The sequence below is a fragment of the Serpula lacrymans genome, assembly GCF_000218685.1.
Source record: "Serpula lacrymans var. lacrymans S7.9 unplaced genomic scaffold SERLAscaffold_1, whole genome shotgun sequence".
Taxonomy (NCBI): Eukaryota; Fungi; Basidiomycota; class Agaricomycetes; order Boletales; family Serpulaceae; genus Serpula; species Serpula lacrymans.
This window is the reverse complement of record NW_006763290.1, coordinates 3,770,808-3,790,651: the sequence shown is the minus strand read 5'-3', so window position 1 is coordinate 3,790,651 and position 19,844 is coordinate 3,770,808. Positions and strand designations below refer to the sequence as shown.

At 42.2% G+C, this 19,844-nt stretch overlaps 1 protein-coding gene across 1 annotated transcript; it reads right to left on the bottom strand.

The window, feature by feature from the left end:
• Positions 1 to 245: 245 nt before the first annotated feature.
• SERLADRAFT_404787 (uncharacterized protein) lies at positions 246 to 2,327 on the bottom strand (the record flags this gene model as incomplete). Its single annotated transcript, XM_007312582.1, has 10 exons — positions 246 to 284; positions 322 to 396; positions 481 to 548; positions 1,018 to 1,041; positions 1,263 to 1,398; positions 1,527 to 1,572; positions 1,636 to 1,664; positions 1,847 to 1,996; positions 2,191 to 2,209; positions 2,281 to 2,327. 10 exons carry the CDS (start codon positions 2,325 to 2,327, stop codon positions 246 to 248), a joined length of 633 nt encoding a protein of 210 aa, XP_007312644.1.
• Between the last annotated feature and the right edge of the window lie 17,517 nt (positions 2,328 to 19,844).

Below are 19,844 nucleotides of genomic sequence, written 5' to 3'. Positions count from 1 at the left end.
CTCGCTACAGTATAATGATTCATAGGAGAACAATGGTTACTCCATGGAGTGGTGGCTATGCTCCATGGAGAACAATGGCTGCTTTGGCAGAGACCGGGTTTATCCGGTTTTGTCATGGTATAGTGTTGTAGTATTTCTGGGCAGGCAACGCATGACCAGCCGTCCAGACTCTCATTGTTTTTTACTGAAAACTGTATACCACACTTGATCATAATATGTGTACAGCTGGCTAATTTTGACATAAATTACTTTTTGGCACCATATATGGCATAACATATATGGTGCTGGATCATTACATATTCATGACTGGATCAGACTCACTGTACAGGAGCGTGCAAAGGAAGGTAGCACCACTGATCTCTGATTTGATGATGCCATCAAGATAACTTGTGAAGCCTTCCAGAACAGTAAGATAATGTTTATTTTACCACAAAGTTGGGCCCAATACGAGCTCTTCCTTCACCATATCCACCCACTCACTAATTCAGAAGATTGCGTGTAGCAAAAGAGGACTGCTTGCTTGTGCAAATGTAAATATGTCGCAGTATCTGGAAATTTGAGGTCAGAAATCAGCCTATTGCAAAGATGCACAAAGTCTATATGAAAGGACACTCATAGGCAAGGAACAAGCACTTGCAGTCAGGGACAAGCACCGGAAGACTTTGGTTACGGTACACAAACTAGCTTGGCTACATGAACTGTAAGGGCGGTATGGTAATGCTGAAATATTACATAGGCAAGCACTCAAAGGGCTAGACAAGGAACTAGGAGATGGACACCCTACAATGCTATCAATGGTTCACAGTTTGACTTGGTGTTGTGAGGTTTGTGCCTCCAAACACTGAAAGGCAAGGGAAAATACCATGCTGTTGAATGTATACAAACACTATTGACTGTGAACAACTTGGCAGAGGTTTATCAATCCCAGAAACAGTACAACAAGGCAGAATATCTGTATCAGCGAGCCCTTTCTAGAGAAGAGAAGCAACTTGGGCCTCAATTTTCAAGCACACTTACAATAATCTATGACCTTGCTACAATCTATTGGAGCTACTGTTTAAGTGGACACTGAGTGGAAGAGAAGAACAGCTAAAGCCTGAACATCCAAACAACCCGCTCACAGTATATGGCCTAGCACTGACACACAAAGTATGAGGTCTGAAAATTGAAGCTGAGGCATTGTATAAAAGGGCGCTTGCTGGAGCAAGGACACAGCTGGGACTCGGGCATCCACATACCGTTGCAATATTGGAATCACTCACTGACTTCATGCGAGCTGGCAAATGCGTAGCAGTTTGAGTGGGCTACGCAGCCTTTGACATAGGTCATGTCTATCCAGAGCATTTCAAAAATAAAGCAGTATGTAGGGTCATACAAATGCACGCTCAGCTTGCTGATCTATGTCAACATCATGATGTAGGTGTCACAATATTATTTTTCGGAAGTGTACTTATAGGAGACCATAATATTATAGAATAGAGATTCAGCCAAAGTTTCAAGATAATCAAATGGGTTGAAGAACACACAATGTAAGCACAGTCGGTGCCATATCCACTCCAGCTTCCAAACCATCTAAGCACACATAGGATGAGACTTAGTATTGACTCTTATTATTGTCAGAAAAATCCATTTTACATGATTTGGCCTAAATTGGCCTGATATGACTGTCAGAAAAAAAGAGATCAAATTAGATACAAAAGATTGCAAATAGGTCAGATTTGATTTAATTCAGGATATTCTGTGTGATACCTTTGATCCATCTGAGCATCAATGACATTGTGATTCGACCAACTTTACTGAAGGGTACAATTTATTTGGTCAGACTAACCACAGTGATAGTACTTACCAGCATGGCCTGCACATCCAGGCTGAGGACACCAATCAAGCTATCTTGGTACCAGCAATGGTGGTCATGTCTGAATGGACCAAACATGTCTGACCTGGCCTGATCATAAGTCTCATTGTACCAAGTATGCCTAATAATAGCTTTTTGAGCCTTGTGACACAAATGCACAAAATGAAAAGGAGAGCTAATAGTTGATTGAAAATGTAATATCTGAACAGTGAAGTACATAGAGTAGTCTACTGTGTTGAACAACATTTGTACTTCCATGTATAAGACACAGCCTCAATCTCCTGCAAATAATTCAGTATATATTCTGTACATTAGAATAGTCTGAGTGCACCCACCTTGTTAACGATGTTGGAGCTTGCCAAATCTAAGTGAAGATATTAGATATTAGCAAGCATACATAGAAGGATTACTGGTGCAGAACATACCTTTGTATCAGATTTGATGACTGCACAAAGTTGTTGACCTGGGCCATATTAGCCTTGATCAAATCTGAAATACCTTTCTAAGCCTGAAAAGGATAACTAAACACAAGAATAAGTATTGTGAAATGTGCCAAAACACACCTGTGTACTGATAGCAATACAATTGAAGGCTTGCTTGGAAGTGATGGTGTTGGACAAGATGGATTTACTTAGGAACTTTGCCCACAGTATATATACACTCTCTGAGGTCTGGTGGAGCCTCAGATGTCATGATTAGTAATTATAATATAAAATAGTGGATGAATCTGAATCCATGTTACTCACATGAACTAAACAAAAACTAATCTTTGACAATACCATGCCATTGAACAGCAAAAAACAATGTCGTGATTCTATGCTCATTTTTGAAGAGACTTTGTCATCTGAACATAGTTTAAAACCTTCTTCATACAATAGCGCTGCCTCCACAGTCCTCGCACATGCAGCAAAGGGTCCTAGTGACCTTGAGAAACATTGGTTAAAGCTACATGGAGATGTAGGAGCAGCAAAGCAAACAGCAAATGCTGCAGAGCCAGTAGCTGCAGGGACTCACCTGTCCCAAACATCACATTGTACCCCCTTGCCAGCTATGCCAACCACACCAACTAAAGATACTCCAGTACTGAGATATAGATCAACTAGCACCCATACATCTGATGGTGTGCTCTCATATCTCAGTGGTGGAGGATTCGGCCAGGGCTGTCCTGTCGACAGAAAGGGACACTATAAGTACAACAAACAATATAAATACAATCAACCTTTCACATTTGCAAGTCACACCACAATTAATGAAGATGGCAGTGATAAGGACTCAGAGGATGTTCATCATGATGCTGGAAACAATGAGGTGAGGGATTGGAATATAGTGAAAACATTCAAAGCTTACTTTTTCTTGCCAAGCATCAGTAAAGTGTCACTTTTCTTTGAAGATCTTGACTCACCTTGAAACTGTTTTAAGAGGAATTAAAGGCATTAAGACTGGTTTTGTGCCAGGGGATCTTATGTCTTTTCAAGATAAAAAAAGTTTGATTAAGGACAGTCGGCTTCTTAAACTTCACTTAGTACAACTTTGAACAAACTTATTAATTCTTAAAAATTCCATAAGATATTGAAAAGTAGCCTCTAAAACAAAAACAAGTTATTTTCAAGTAGCTTTGAATAATGAGAATAAGAACAAGAGGGGGAAAAAACTGTACTATAAGCCATAAAAGAAGGATCATAGTTCCATACGCAATTACTACCAAAATGTTTGCACTGAGCGGTGAGTTAAGGAAAATCCAAACATATTATATTTGCCATTAGCCCCAGTCAGAAGCGACAATATTTAGGCCGATAGAAAATGATTGTCACTAAATATATCATTCTGTATCTATTCAATTACCAGAATGACCATTTCAATCCTTAGAATATTATTGTCAGCTATTGTAGAAAACTGAATATATTGTTTTGAATCATTGTCTTGCTTTGATTTCAGGACCATTCAGACTCAAAACAATTGAAAGCTATTAATTTATTGGGAAGCATCAAAAACAAATGAAAACGAAACACAATAAATTACAGCAATTTACTTGAAAACGAAATAAAATGATATCTTTTGAACCAAAATGATTATGCCTTTGCATTGAGTTTCTAGAATCAAAATAGTATAATATTAGTACTAGCAGACCAATAAAATATTGTGGTACTCACCATAATGGCAGCATCTGAAGCATATTTTCAAAATAAGGGTTAGCAAATATACAGAGAATATGAGAAACAACCTTACCTGTTGCAAATCCTCCAGGAGGTCCTTGTAGAAGATGTTGAAGTCCACCTTGTGTCTAGTGGGATGACCTTGAACCCCATTTCTAGTCCACAAGTTCCTGCAGACCTGCAGAAGAGTCAGTTAAATTTATACATAGGGCCTTGCTGTAAAATGTTCATGGTGGTACTGGGATGGAGGTGGTATGAGGACAAGGAGATGTAGTGTGTTGTGCTGGGGCGGCAACATTTTGGGGAACTGGTCACATGACCAGGATTCCATCCAGACTGTCGTCGAGACACCGAGACAAGTTGAAGTCAAGTTGAGTTCACGATCAGATCAGAGTCAAAGTCCAGAATCTCAATTGTTTTCAATTGTGAGAAATTTTTTATTATATCAGTGTATTTGTTTGGCAATCATACATTCACTGAGATTCAGTCTAATTCTAATTCTGTTGTGTTGTTTTTGACTGGGTATCAGCGATAGAGAAACCTGTAATAAGTGTGAATGTGAGGTCAGACATACAAAGAAAACTTACACAGTACATCCTAAATGTCATCAAGACAGGCTCAAGGGTCAACATCCCCATCCCCACTTGTGACCAACTGTTTGGACCATCCCTTTCCAGTGATGTAAGTGCTTGCTTTTGTCACTATATTGTTCAATGTCTCCAGTTTGATCAGTCATATCATTATAAAGAAAAAACCTAACATCCCACGTGGCTTTTGTGGCTCAGCTGGCATTGCGTTGGGAGAAGCAGGTGTGCTTCCAACTGGCTGTTTCCTTAAGGCTACAATAGCAGCTCTAACACCCTCATTGTCTGTCTTCTTCTTACAGACTGTGAGGAATTGATTTTTCTCATTGCATTCCCATCATGTTGTGGCTATCCGACTCATTCCCTGTCACTCCTCTCGCTTTTGGACTAGAGATCACAGCCGGTATTTTATTACTCTTACCTCTTTTCTTCTTATTCTCCATTCATACTCATGTCCTATTGTACTTACGATAAAGGAGAACCATTGTAAACCCTCAAGAAGATATCCAGATGACATAGCAATGATCCAATGATATGTCCGGGAATACTTCGGAGGGATATTAATCAGCAATGTAGGCTGTGACTTAGCGCCTTGTCATGGGCTTCCTGATACAGCCAATTGTACATCTCTTACCAAGACTCTCTCACACAATTAGTAAATACGATAAATTGGACCACTTTCCTTTTCTTTTCTTATTGGTTAGTTATTTGGTCAGACCACTTTCTTACTCTTTCTCTTTTTTGGTCTGACCCTCGCTGTTCACTATATAAGGAGTGCATACTTGATATATTATTCGCTACAATATACTCTGACATACCAATACCCCATAGGATAATACCTCTGATTTGTAAGCCAATACTGTGTAAGACGTCCGTGGTTGCATGTCATGTTTAAGATCCTATATTGTATAACCTTGGCCATATAGCTCAATTGGTAGAGCAGCTGGCATGTATCCAGAAGGTTCTAGGTTCAATCCCTGGTCTGGTCAATATCCAATTTTATCAGCAAGGCCAAGTTTTAGTGCTTGTAGTAGCTCCTGTTTGGTGAGTTTAAACTGCTGCTTTTCCTGAGCTACCTCTTCTCGAGAACATTTTTTCTATTGCAGATCAAGTAGAATCTTTCCAGGATGCTGCTGGGCGTTCTTGACACAAGTTACTGCGTGAGGCATGATAGAAACAAACAGGATGCAAGATGTGGACTGATGGACTGATAGAACTGAAGGATGCAAGGCTTGCATTGTAGAGAAAATTTTGATGGAGTTTAAGCCTAGTAGGTAAAGCTTATGTGAAATTGTTTATGTTGTCAAAAAATCCATGGTGCTCATTTTCCCTTACTTGGCTTTTTCTTCTAGACAAAAATTGACTTAGAATGCCTCCACAGCATGGTAGCAAGCCCGTCTGCCCACAGCATAACCGCCTCACCATACCCTGCAATAACACTCAGTGTAATCACTGGTTTTGCAGCATATCTGGTTTAAAAAGGCACATTCATACCTACCATTTAAACACCAGCACTCCACTCTATCCACCTTCTCCAGCACTTCCATTTGATCCTGGAAATAAGCCAGAACTCTTTGGACAACAGAACAACTCAGAGCCACAAGGTGAAATTGAATATCATCTGTTTCTAGATGGTAGGGCTACATTTTGTACCACATCATTGTTTCTAACCATTTACAGGACAACCTTGCAATGAAAGTGGGAACTGTCTTCCTCCTGGAGTAAAGCTCGTACTACCAGAAAACCCACCATCAGATGATTGGTCCCCATATTACAATCACATATAGTTTGAGACTGCCAAACTCCTCTACAAGAAGATACAGATGTCTGCTGGAGACATTAATGCCATTCTAGATCTGTGGAGGGCTTCATTCATCAAAAATGGACTTGTCAACCAAAATGTCCCTTTTGCCAGCAAGGATGATCTATACCAAATAATTGACTCCACCTCAACTGGAGATGTGCCATGGGAATCATTTTCATTGTCCTATGATGGCAAAATTCCTGAAAATAATCCACCTCAGTGGATAAGCCAAGAATTTAATGCTTGGTTTAGAGATCCCCGCACTATTATACAAAATATGCTTTTGAATCAAGATTTTTGTGGCAAAACTGACTTCACACCCTATTGTAAGTTCAATGCTGAGGGAGAGAGGGAGTACAAAGATTTCATGTCAGGTGAATGGGCCTGGAAGCAAGCAGATAAGATTTCTGTTGATCCAACAACACATGGTTTGTTATCTGTGCCAGTCATCCTAGGAAGTGACAAGATAACAGTTTTGGTTGCAACTGGACAAAACAAATATTATCCACTGTACATATCAGTGGGGAATGGTCATAACAATGTTCATTGAGCACATAAAAACGCTATAGTGTTGTTGGGCTTCTTGGCCATCCCAAAAAGTATGTAACATTGAATTTTGACCTTTCTTTTGCATATACTAAATCCAATTTTTATTTAGCTGATAAGGGGTACACAAACAATCCAAGGTTTCACAAGTTTTGCTGACAACTATTCCACACATCACTGTCACATATTCTTCAAAGCCTCAAACCTGGAATGTCAACTCCAGAGGTTGTTTGATGCTCCAACATGCATTTTAGACAATTTATGGCATTGGCCCATACATAGCTGACTACCCCAAGCAAGTTCTTCTTGCATGCATAATTTAAGAGTAGTATGCCCGGTGGGTGCTTTTCTTTCATAATGCTATCTGGACTAATATCTTCTGCTTGTATTTGTATTGTATGGCCTGACAACCTTGATGGCAAAGGTGGTCAACACTCAGAAGATCACACCGAGTTTCTTGCAAACTTCCTTGATCAAGATATTTTGTGGGATCAATACAGTATTGTTAGCAACATTATAGTTTTTTTTATATTTGAATGAATCCAGTTCTTTCTTGTTAACCAGCTCACAGAGAAAACCCCATCTAGCCATTCACCCATGATTTTCCTCATGCTGATATACATAAAATCTTGGCTCCAGACCCTCTGCACCAAATCATTAAAGGTACCTTCAAGGACCACCTTGTGACTTGGGTAGAAGAATATCTTTGTCTCACATATAGCAAGAATGAGATCTTGGATGACATTGATTGAAGGTAAACATTCTTTCCATCAAAATAATCCAATGATTGCTAATATATAATTCACCAGGATTACAACAGCTCCCTTATTTCCTGGACTTTAACAGTTTCCTCAAGGCCACAGATTCAAGCAGTGGACTGGTGATGACTCAAAGGCACTCATGAAGGTGTATCTCCCAGCCATTGAATGGCAGATGGTGTAGATATTGACTTTCCATGCCATCAAGCGTGTGGCGTATTGCCAATTGCATTATAAGAAATAGGATCAGAAAGACAACTGGTCCGGAGATGCATTTTGTATGTGAAGTCACTAGAATTATTCAAATAGTTTACATATTGATAATAGCAGGTAGGTATATTAGTATATTAGTAAACCTTCATTCTTGTTTCTGAGTTGCCGTCCATGTTAGAGCCATCAGTTATGTCTAAGAGCAGCATTTTAACTTCATCCATCTTTACTTCATCCTCAGAAGCCAATGAAATTGGATACTTGAAAGAGGGCTAAGTACAGCCTCATTGTCAAAAAGCCGCATAACATTGGACAAATAATCACCGCCAGAGGCACATAAAGGTGTACTCAAGTCTCTTGCGAGGATTGCTAGTGTTGTGCTGGCAGATGAACTCTAGAAGATTGTCACCAACAGGCAAATGAGAGGGTGAACCAAGAATACCTTTACCGCCTGATTAGCATAATTTCTCTTTGATTTGTGGGTGAAAAGCTGGGTGGTTACTTTGCAACAAAGAGGCTCTAAATTCTGAGATTGAAGTGACAAAAATTCTTCATCTGTCATGAAAAATCCAGTGACAGCATGCAAAATCCTGTGATAGTGATGATGCTGCTTATAACTGAGCATAAACAGCTGTAAAATCATTGTGCTAACTTACAGATCTGCCGTAGTGGATGATACCACAAAAGTCCTCAAAGGCTCCCCAAAAAATGAGACAATTTTGTTCCAAGCCTATAATTCTGTTGCTCATAGATATATTGGTAAAAGGTTGTTACTTGCCAGACAAGCACGGTTCACAGACAGGATCAGGAGCAGCCTTGGATTCCAGTGTAAGCCCAGTGACCAGATCTCTCTGTATCAGTCTCTTGACATCAGCATGATGGTGGTGAGCCAATCTGCGATGCCAGAGCATCAAATCAAGTGGTATAGTCGCAGTAAAATGTCCCAATTCAACACAAGCAGCAGTAGATCCATCAAGGAATGCTGCATTGTTGTCATTGATAGTTGCAGTGAACAAGAGAGTGTTGTCACGCATAAAGGACATGGAATGAGACGAAATAGTGACATTGAAACCACTTTGACGAGTTAAATACAAGACTGAGAGGAGATTATTTCGAAGATCTGGTACATGGAGCACTCTAGAGAATTCCACAGCCCTAGCCACTTTGCCATTCATCACAGGATTAAACACCACAGTACCAACACCAGCTGAATAGACAACAGTGTGATCAGCCAGCTTGATTGGCACACGATATGGGGTATAGTGGTGCACCCAATGACGATGAGGTGTCATATGAGAAGTGGCGCCTGTGTCTGCATTCCAATCAATGTCAGCATCAAGTTGGAGAGGGCAATGAGGATCAGAGGGATGAATGGAACGAAGACTTGCATTTCCAGCTGATTCAGTGACCACAGTAGATGAATTGGCATTGTTGGGCGAAGATTTGGGCTGCTGAAAGGTATTCTGAGAGTTGCTGGAGCCTGCCTGAGCCTTATTGTTACGCTTGTAGCGATTCTGAGCACCCTCCACTGCCTGTTGGCGACTAGCAATGTATCTGTGGCATTTGTCTTGAGTATGACCAAGTAAACCACAGAAATCACACTGAATGCGAGTAGAGGTGGTGGATTGGTTGCAATGATGGCAGTTAGGATGGGTGCAGGTGCTATTGGCAGTGATAGACGAAGAATGCAAGGCAGAATCGACTTCAGCACGACGACGGCGATTGACCTCTTCAGCAAGGAAAGCATCCCTGAGCTGGGTCTTGTCCAAGGTGCCCAGAAGTAGTAGAGATGAAGTGAAGTGGGCATATTGATCAGGAAGCGCTCTAATCATGGCCATGCATGTCAATTCATCGTCCAATTCAGACAATGAGAAGCTAGTAGGACGAAGGTTTTGAATCTGATGCATGCCTTCGTCAATTCTGGTCATGAGAGACTGCAGGGACTCGTCCTCCTTCTTTCTGATAGAGAAGAAGTCGTCATAGGCATTAAATCTCGTCCCAGGCTTCTTAGAGATGTGCACAATTGCCAGTTTCTCCCAGATTTTGACAGGATCATCAATGATGCCATCAAGATGGATGCGCTGCTCTTTGTTGACATTGAGGTATAATGCACCAGCAGCCTTTTCAGCTCTCAACTTCCATTTCTCTATTGCTTCAGCGTCAGTCCCAGGACACTTTTCAGCGCCAGAGATGAGCCTCCACAGTCCCTTGGTCATCAACCAAGCTTGCATTTCACCACTCCACTGGGGGTAGTTAGTGCCAGACAAGGGATGGAACTTGGGATCAGAGTCAGACATGATGGGTGTTGTATAAGACAATAGAGCAATGATAAATGATGTAGGAGACGGCTATAGGTGATGGAATAGTGGCAAAGACAATGGGCAACAGTAGGAGGCGAGCAGATAAGATGGTGAGGCGGTAGAGAGAGGATATGGAGAGGGTCAGAAAGCGCAAGGATAGGTCCAAATAGGGTCCAAAAAGCGTCCAAAAGCGATCCAGGAGGGTGCTAAGGCTTCCTAGTGCTGCTACAGGGTTACGCCTGTGTTCCCCTTTCAATTCCACACTGATATTAACAGAGAAATCGCCTCGAGACAGTGTTGGTTAATAGGGCTTGTATATGAGTCAACAAAGTGACTTAAGCTCCCCAAACACCGCAGACTGAGAGAGGCTCTAGGCAACAGCAAACTGAGGCAATGCAGGCGAGCTTCACAGTCTATAGGCTTGTTCTATCTGATAATGGACAGAGTAGAGAAGATTGGAGCTTTATGCACACACCAGATATGCCAAAAAGCGAAAAATAGGGCAAAAAGTCGAAATTGATGCAGAGACAGATAAGATGGATGGATTGCCACCAAATCAGAGGTATAGGGAACATTTTTATAGAGTAATAGATGGCCCAAAATCACAAGAAGTGAAGCACAGGATGTGGAGATATGCAATAGGGGTCCAATAGGGGTGAAAGTGCCAAAAATGCGAACTTCACAGAGGATGATGGAGTGGATGGATTGCCCCCAAATTGACGGTGTAAAGTGCAATAGTATAGGGTAGTAGATGGCTCAAATAGGGCCAAGATCCGAGCACAGGATGTGGAGATATGGAATAGAGGGCCAAAAGGTGATCAAATGATGATGAAGGCTCACAGAAAGATCCAGCTCATATCCAACCGCTCTGACAGGTCTCCTAGGGTAATTTAGGCCGTAGAAGACGATGGTAGAAGTTACAGGACGATCAGATAAGGATTGGGCGAGATATGGTGCAGATAAGACCAAAAAAGTGTCCGAAATGGGGGTAACTTGCAACAAGGAGTTGTTGTTGGAGATCAAGATGAGATCAGAGTAATCTGAGGTGATGGATGAGATAATAAGAGTCCCAGAAGACGATGGTTACGATGGATAAGCAGTAGGACACTTGGATGGTGAGATATAAGGTCAGGAAGATGGCTAGAGCACAGGGCTCATAACCTATTAAGAACAAAGCTTGAAGGAAGTGTCTAGCCACTTGCTGTGAGCAATCAGGGACTGGAACTAGAGTCCAATGTGAGTAACTAGAGAATAGGAAGATTGGACTCTGCAGTACTGTCCGAAGTTTTGTAAACAAAGGTAAACAAAGCAGCCACAAAGGCAAAATAATAGAGAACACAATCAATAGTGAATGATAGAAGAATAGATAGAGAAAGGAATGAAAATATATAGTTAGCACAAAGGTGCAGAATCACCAAAACTAACAGATGCATCATGTGATCAATCATATGGCTATGAAAAGTCGGAAAGTAAAGTAAAGTAAATGGTCATGTGATCAGTCATGTGACTTGGAAAATGAAAAAGTAAAAGTACAGTAAAAGTAAAATAAATTCTAAAGTAGGTGCTGGAAGTGTTTATTGTAACAATAGCTGAAATTGTTTCTCAACAATATCTAGTTACAGCTGGGACCACTTTTTTCTGTTTTGTGAGGCGGATGAAATCCCCATACAAGATGACTTGGGGATTTCTTTCACAGGGCTTGAAAAGTGTAAAACAAATAGGTGTTTGTTAATATACAAATTTGATTCTTGTAACAAGCAGATCATTTTTTGTATATATACTTTTCTTTTAAAAGATTTCAGCTCAAGGACGTTGTCACCATTAGTCCCAGCCAACAATGACATGATAGAATCAGCAGAATCTCAGTGAATGTGTGATTTACAAACAAATAAAGTGATATAGTCAAAATCTCTCACAATTAAAAACAACTGAGATTCTGGACCTTAACTCTCATCTGATCATGAACTCAACTTGATTTCAGCTTGTCTTGATATCTCAACAACAAGTCTGGATGGAATCCTGGTTACATGACCAGTTCCCCAAAATATTGGTGCCCCAGCACAAAAGACTACATCTCTTTGTCCTCATACCACCACCATCCCCATACCACCAACATGAACCTTTTACAGCAAGGCAATTATTTATTGTATAATACTAACTCACTCTTCTGCATAGTGTTGCCACAGTTTGGTTATGGTTAGGTTTAATTTGGTTGTTATTAGTTAACACCCAACCTGGTTTACATAATTGAATTAATTAGTTAAAAACTGTAATTTGAGTTGAGTTTCAATTTGTAACTGGCTTCAAACAAGGTTAGCACTTTCTTTGGTTGTACCACTTCTTTGGTCAGTCAGGTTGACAGCACTATTGGTTACTTGCAACATTTTCTCACCCAAATAGGAATACTTTGGTCAAATGAGCTCACCATTAATAGATCCACTATCAACATATACAGTCTTTTCTCTGCTGAGGTCAAGGAGTCCACTATTTGTGGTCTCCATACTCTTGCTGCAACATATTTGGGTTAGGGTTTCTGTGCATTTCTGCGCACAGATGGTAGGGTTATGATTTAACATGCTGGTTTCCTACTGCTACAATGTGAGTGAGCACATAGGCATATTGGAGGCCTGGTCTTTGGTATATAAGACCTTTGATGAGGAAAAAGAGGAGCATAATGGGTGTAAATGGTTTTCACCAGTCTCAAATTATTACAAATTGCAAATTATTAAAAATCACATTATATAAAACCATTAGTAAGCCAAACCAAAGGTTGGTTGGTCGCATGATTCCCCACCAATTTTAACTCACTTGAGCTGCAAACTGCTACAACACTACTTCTGCAGAAACTCGTGGACCAAAAAGGGGGTTCAAGATCATTTCAATTCACTAGACATAGATAGGAATGGTAGATTTCAGTTCAGTTCGGTTCTTCGACACTTTTGTCCAAACCCAGAACCAAACCTGCAACAAGATTGGTCAAACCCAATCAAACCAACTGAACCAGGGTGGGTTTGAAACTTTACCATCCCTAGACATAAGGTGGACTTGGATGTCTTCTTCAAGGATCTCCCAAAGGATTTGCAAAGGCTAAGCTTTCTTCTGTTTGTTCATAGCTTTGCTGATTTGTGCCTTAGAAATAAGCTTCTGATACTACAATTATGGTGTGTACAATTTTTATTATTACTGATACTGTATTACATTATTATTGAATAAAAACTGGATGCAAGAGAGTAGTTGTTTCCATTTTTTATGTATCATTTTTGTATGTGTTTGATGCTTGTTAAATAAATCAATGGTTTTTGTTTTCAACCAATTTGGATGGAAATATTCTTACAGCATGGCCCCCCAGGGCAGACCTGGACCCAGCTTTCATCATGAATAATCTCTTTCAAGGTAAGATCAAATAAATAAACAATTTATAAATAATATTGGCCTTAGCAAGGTAATCATTTAAACAATGAGTGGCTTTTGTGGAGACCTTGGAGCAGTATCAATATGTACAAACACATCACTCATAGTCAGAATGAGTGAGCCCCATCAGAAACAAGTATTGTGTTGATCTATTGCTAAGGGGAAAGACAAGTGTCAGCACCAGTCATACCATAGCTGTGGCATTGATTATTAGACATCCAGTATTTCTGCTTTGCCTGTGATGTAGTTATCAAGAACAAAACTTAAAGGAAGTGTCTAGCCACTTGCTGAGAGCAATCAGGGACTGGAACTAGAGTCCAATGTGAGTAACTTTATTATTAGAGAGTATGACAGGTATACAGTACCTAGAGTCCAATGTGAGTAACTAGAGAATAGGAAGCATTGGACTCTGCAGTACTGTCCGAAGTTTTGTAAACAAAGGTAAACAAAGCAGCCACAAAGGCAAAATAATAGAGAACACAATCAATAGTGAATGATAGAAGAATAGATAGAGAAAGGAATGAAAATATATAGTTAGCACAAAGGTGCAGAATCACCAAAACTAACAGTAGTGGCCATGTTCAGTCAGGAGACAACCTAAATGATGGTTCACTCTGCAATCAACAGTCAAGAAGCAAAAGATGAAAGACCAACCTGGACAAGAAGGGGTACACATGATTTTTAAATATGAGAAAGCATCCACTTTTTCTTGTCTCTGATAGGAAGCACAAGCTATGGCTCTGACTGATCTCCCAAATATCCACAACTAGTAAGAACCTGTCATGATATTCTACTAACATAGATATATCCCAAAAATTCAATTTCATGTCATCATGTACAGTCAATGACTAAGATAGGACTCATGCAAATACAACTGCTATCATGTGAGCTATCTTGTCACACTTACACCTGTTTGGTGGGGGTAAACTGCCTGAAAATAGTGTAGAAATTAGAACAACAAAAAATGGTGAAATCTAAAACCTGAGGATTATAAGGATCATCATTGCCGAAATTCCTCAGGTTCTCGATTTCTTGTATCTGTGCTACCTAGTCTACTGCACCCCCAGCAATGAATTATTTGTGATGAGTCATGATGAATGACAAGCGTTGTAAGGGATATGCTGTCCCACTGTGCACAATGTGCCTGTTACGATAACACAATTTCCGGACATCTCCTTTCCTTTTTATTCTCCGCTTTAACTTTATACTTTAAGTGCCACGCGGCATTTCCCTTTCTCGCGCCGCGTTGCCTTTCTTTTACTTTTAGACTTAACTCTCTCACGCAGTGGAGCTGGCCATACGGGCTAGGCCCTATGACATCATCAGCCACTGCCTTCATCAACTGTATAGTACACATGTACAAACAAACCTGTAGTAGTATATATACCCCAATAGATCCAGGAGACTCCTCAGCGAGTCCTCCTGTTGTATACCAACTAACTCACTGCAGCCCAAGGGGTACCCACTCCCCATCTTCCACTACCTTTATAGTGTGATCCTGTGTGCGCCAGAGTAACTAACTCTTGGTCGTTACATTAGGACTCGCTCTTTCTACTCTCTCGCACGTGTGTGCAGAAGTCCCATCATTTGGGCACCCGGACTCCAGGGTGAAGGAGATTGGTTAGCGGTTAGGAATATCCCACATAGCAGATAGGTGCGCTCCTAGTGACGGCCTTGTAGTGCTTTGGGAGAAGAACCCAAAACCTTCGATACGCGGCCCCCAGCGTTAAGGGGAGTACCTTAGCTCAGCAGTCGGTGTGGAACCACTGTTGATTAGATTTAAAATACAAACTTTCACGTTCGAATACCTCTGACCAGGCCGGGCACTTGCCTCCGCAAGTCTGGAGAAGGGTTGACAGCTTAACAAGCGGACCACCCCCTGACAACCGTTCGGACCAGGGTTTATTACGTTTACATTTTTATATACTTTTTCAAATACTATAGTGTGGGTAGTCGGAGATTGAGATCCGATACTCAGCTGGGAAGAGGTTGATCCGCAGATAGCAAGCGGGGACCCCCAGTTACCTATTTTTACGTTACCCAAAGAGAACAAGTCGACATGTCGTCGCAAGATATGAATGCGCTACTGCACGCAATGTGTGTGCAGATAGCGGAATTAACCTCGCAGCTCGCCGAGATACAGGCCAACCCCCCTGCAGCAACCCCCTCGGTAGAGAAAAAGTTTAACAAGAAAGTCGAAGTCGTTGCTGACCCTGGCGCCTTCGAAGGAGACCGAGCGCGATTTGCCGAATGGTGGATCAAGCTCCAGATTTGGGTCAAGGCGAACTGGGACGCTTTCGCCGACGATTTTGAGGTAGCCACTGCGGTGCTATCTCGCCTAAAAGGACCTGTGGCGGGTCGATACGCCCAAGTAAGACTCCAGGAATGCTACACCGCGGGTGTGTGGCCTACCTGGGACGATCTCAAGAAAGAGATCGAAAAATATTTCAAACCGCAAGCTGAGCGAGACTGGGCACGTCAGCAAATCCGTTCCTTCAAACAAGGAAACATGAGGACGGATGATTATGTCACTCGGTTCCTGGCCCTCTCCATCCAAGGAGGGTTAGGTAACGAACACGCAGTAGAACTGCTGGAACGCAATGTGAACCCTCGCATTGCAGAACAGATCTACCTGCAGGATACAAGAAGTGACGACCTGGCTCTGGCAGCCGAGGAAGTCCGACGAGTCGGTAGGGCCATGGAGCTCTACGCTATGCACCAAGGTGGCGGGTCCACCAAACAAACCACCACACCCCAGAGGCGCCCTGGGTCATCAAACCAATATCATAATCACTCTCATGGGTTCAAGCCGTTCGGGCTGCAGCCAGGACAGGGTGCTCCTATGGATATTGGCGCGGTCCAAGGCGGACAAATGCGCAGATTCAAGGGCAACTGTTACAACTGCGGCCAAGAGGGACACATGTCCCGAGACTGTAGAAACGGGGCGCAGGCTGCCCAACAAAAAAATAAAGGGCGCCAGGTGCGCCAATTAGAAAACGAAAAACCGGACGATCGGCTCAACTCTTTGACCGGTCGTTCTTACGACGAAATCCGGGCCTTCTTCTATGACCAACAGGTCAACGAAATGAAGGCTCAGGGAAAAGAATTCGGGGCTTAGGTCACTTGGGTACCTTAGCTCCTGGTAAAAATGAAGTAAACCACAACAAAGTGGCCCCTGCTCCGGGGTGTTGCACGAGCAATAACGGAATGATGGGGATGGCTCCCCAATTTGTAAATAAATTTTTTAATTTGTTATCAGAAGTATGTACTTGTATAAAGAAATGTAACTGTAATATTTATGATACTACCGCTGCACCAGCATCTCCCTTGGAGCGTGGCCCCGGCGAGACAAACACTAGGGTGCTTGATTCTGGTAAAACAAAATTAGAAAAACATATGTCGTTCAAAATTCCTTCTTCTTCTTCTTCTTCTTTGGAGCCACCCTTTCCCGAAATCCCAAGGCGTGTGTTGATGCGCACGTATTTATTCCAAAAGGAGATCCGTTTGGACGTTGGCGTGGAAAACCTTGCCAGGGGCAAAGTACACTCAACGAGCGCACTGCTTGATTCAGGCGCTAACGGGATCTTCATAGATCAGGTCTGGGCGGAGCAAATTGGACTCCCCCTTATAAAATTAGAAACGTCTATTCCCGTCTATAACGTTGACGGTACGCTTAACGCAGGTGGCTGTATTACACACAAATGTTCTTTTGTGGTCGAATACCAAGGACACAGAGAACGAGTCACTGCCGAGGCTACCCAACTAGGGAAGATTAATTTAATCTTAGGCTGGACCTGGCTATTTAAACACAATCCTGAGATCAACTGGCAGACAGGGGTTGTCACATTGTCACGTTGTCCCCAGGAATGTGTAAACTTGGGTAAACCAAATCATGTCCGTCACAATGAGCGTCTCGAAAAGTTAAACGCTAGTCACGTTTACGAGCTCAGATCTTTAGAAAAAATCGACGATGACGATGATGAGGTAAAACCTGAGGAAGAGATTAAGAGGCTGGTACCTCCCGAGTACCACGACTTCTGGAAAGTCTTTTCGAAACACAAATCAGAGCGCTTCCCAGAGGCTAAGCCTTGGTACCATGCTATAGATTTGAAAGACACCTTCAAACCAAGGAAGGGACACATGATACCGCTCTCTGCTCCCGAAAGAGACGAGGTATCTAGTTTCATAGACGAACAACTTAGGAAGGGTTACATCAGACCTTCCAAAAGTCCTATGACGTCCCCGGTGTTCTTCATTCCTAAAAAGGATGGTAAAAAGCGCATGATTATGGACTATCGTTACGTGAATGAGCACACAGTTAAAAACGCGTATCCGTTGCCTTTAATTAGTCAGCTAGTAGACAAATTGGCTGGCACCAAGATTCTGACTAAAATGGATCTCAGATGGGGGTACAATAACGTACGAATCAAAGAGGAAGATGCTTGGAAGGCCGCGTTCACGTGCCACCGAGGATCTTTCGAACCCCTTGTTATGTTCTTTGGGTTGACCAATTCACCGGCGACCTTTCAGAGCATGATGAATGAGATCTTTGCGGATATGGAAAACTGTGTCGTCATTTACATTGACGATTTATTAATATTTACAAAGTCGGATGATGAGGCTGAGCATGACAAAATTGTGCAAGAAGTCCTTCGACGCTTACAGGAACGGGACCTATTCGTCAAACCCGAAAAATGTAATTTTAAAGTGAAGGAAGTAGACTTCCTCGGTATGATCATAGGCCAGAACGGAATCAGGATGAACCCTGAGAAAGTTCAAGCTATTTTGGAATGGCCAGAACCTACTCGCGTCAAAGGGGTTAGGGCTTTCCTAGGCTTAGGCAATTTCTACCGAAGGTTTATTGAAAACTTTGCAAAAATTACGAGACCGTTGAACGATCTCACCAAAAAGGACCTTGTTTGGCAGTGGGGCGCCAAAGAACAGGAAGCTTTTGATAAGCTTAAACAGGCATTTACAACAGCACCCATATTGGCATTCCCTGAATTAGACAAAGAGTTCCGGCTAGAAACCGACTCTTCTGACTTCGCCACTGGGGCTGTTCTATCAATCAAATGCCCTGATGATCTTTGGAGGCCTTGTGCCTATTTATCGCATAGTTTGTCGCCTACAGAGCGCAACTATCAAATATACGACAAGGAGATGCTGGCCATCATTAGAGCTTTAGAGCACTGGCGGCACTACTTAGAAGGTGCTAGGCACCAATTTGAAATTTGGACCGATCATAAGAACCTGGAGTACTTCATGACGGCCCGAGACCTGAACCGGAGACAGGCCCGCTACGCGGTGTACTTGTCAAGGTTCAATTATAAATTAATTCATAAGCCAGGAAGCTCAATGGGGAAAGCGGATGCTTTATCTAGAAGAGAGGATCATGCCAACGGCATTGAAGATGACAACAAAGGTGTCACCCTGATAGATCAATCAAGGGTTGCCAATGTTAGAATCGAGCAAGATTCCGCTCTCCTAGAAGTCTTCAGGAAAGACATCTCCCCAGAGGAAAAGGCGCGCCTTGACGGCAATGAAAACTATTTATGGAAAGACGGGCTCTTTCATTTCAAAAACAAAATCTATGTGCCTGAGTCCGCAAGGATCAAGGCAATAGATAGACATCATGATACTCCAGTGGCTGGGCACCCTGGATGGCAACGAACGATGGAGTTGATCTCCAGAAACTACATGTGGCCTGGCATGGTCAAAAACGTACAGGAATATGTAAAATCCTGTCTGAGATGCGCCATGGCCAAGAATTCCCATCAACCGCCGGCGGGTAAACTCATGCCGAACCCGATACCAGCTGGCCCCTGGCAGGATATATCGGTGGACTTCACGACGGATCTGCCCGAGTCAAATGGGTACGATTCAGTAATGGTGGTAGTAGACCGCTTCTCCAAAGAAGTGGTATTCATACCCACCAACAAAACCATCACCGCCGCCGGTACAGCAGACCTATTTAAGGATTTCGTATGGTCAATCCATGGGTTACCAGAAACGGTGATCTCCGATAGAGGACCGCAATTCGCTAGCGAATTTACGAAAGAATTATGCCGGATGCTGGGCATCAAACCTAAATTATCCACGGCGTTCCATCCGCAAACCGATGGACAAACGGAGAGACTCAACCAGGAGTTGAAACAGTATCTCCGGATATTTATTAACGACAGACAGACAGATTGGGCCAAGTGGCTAAAGATAGCCCAGTTCT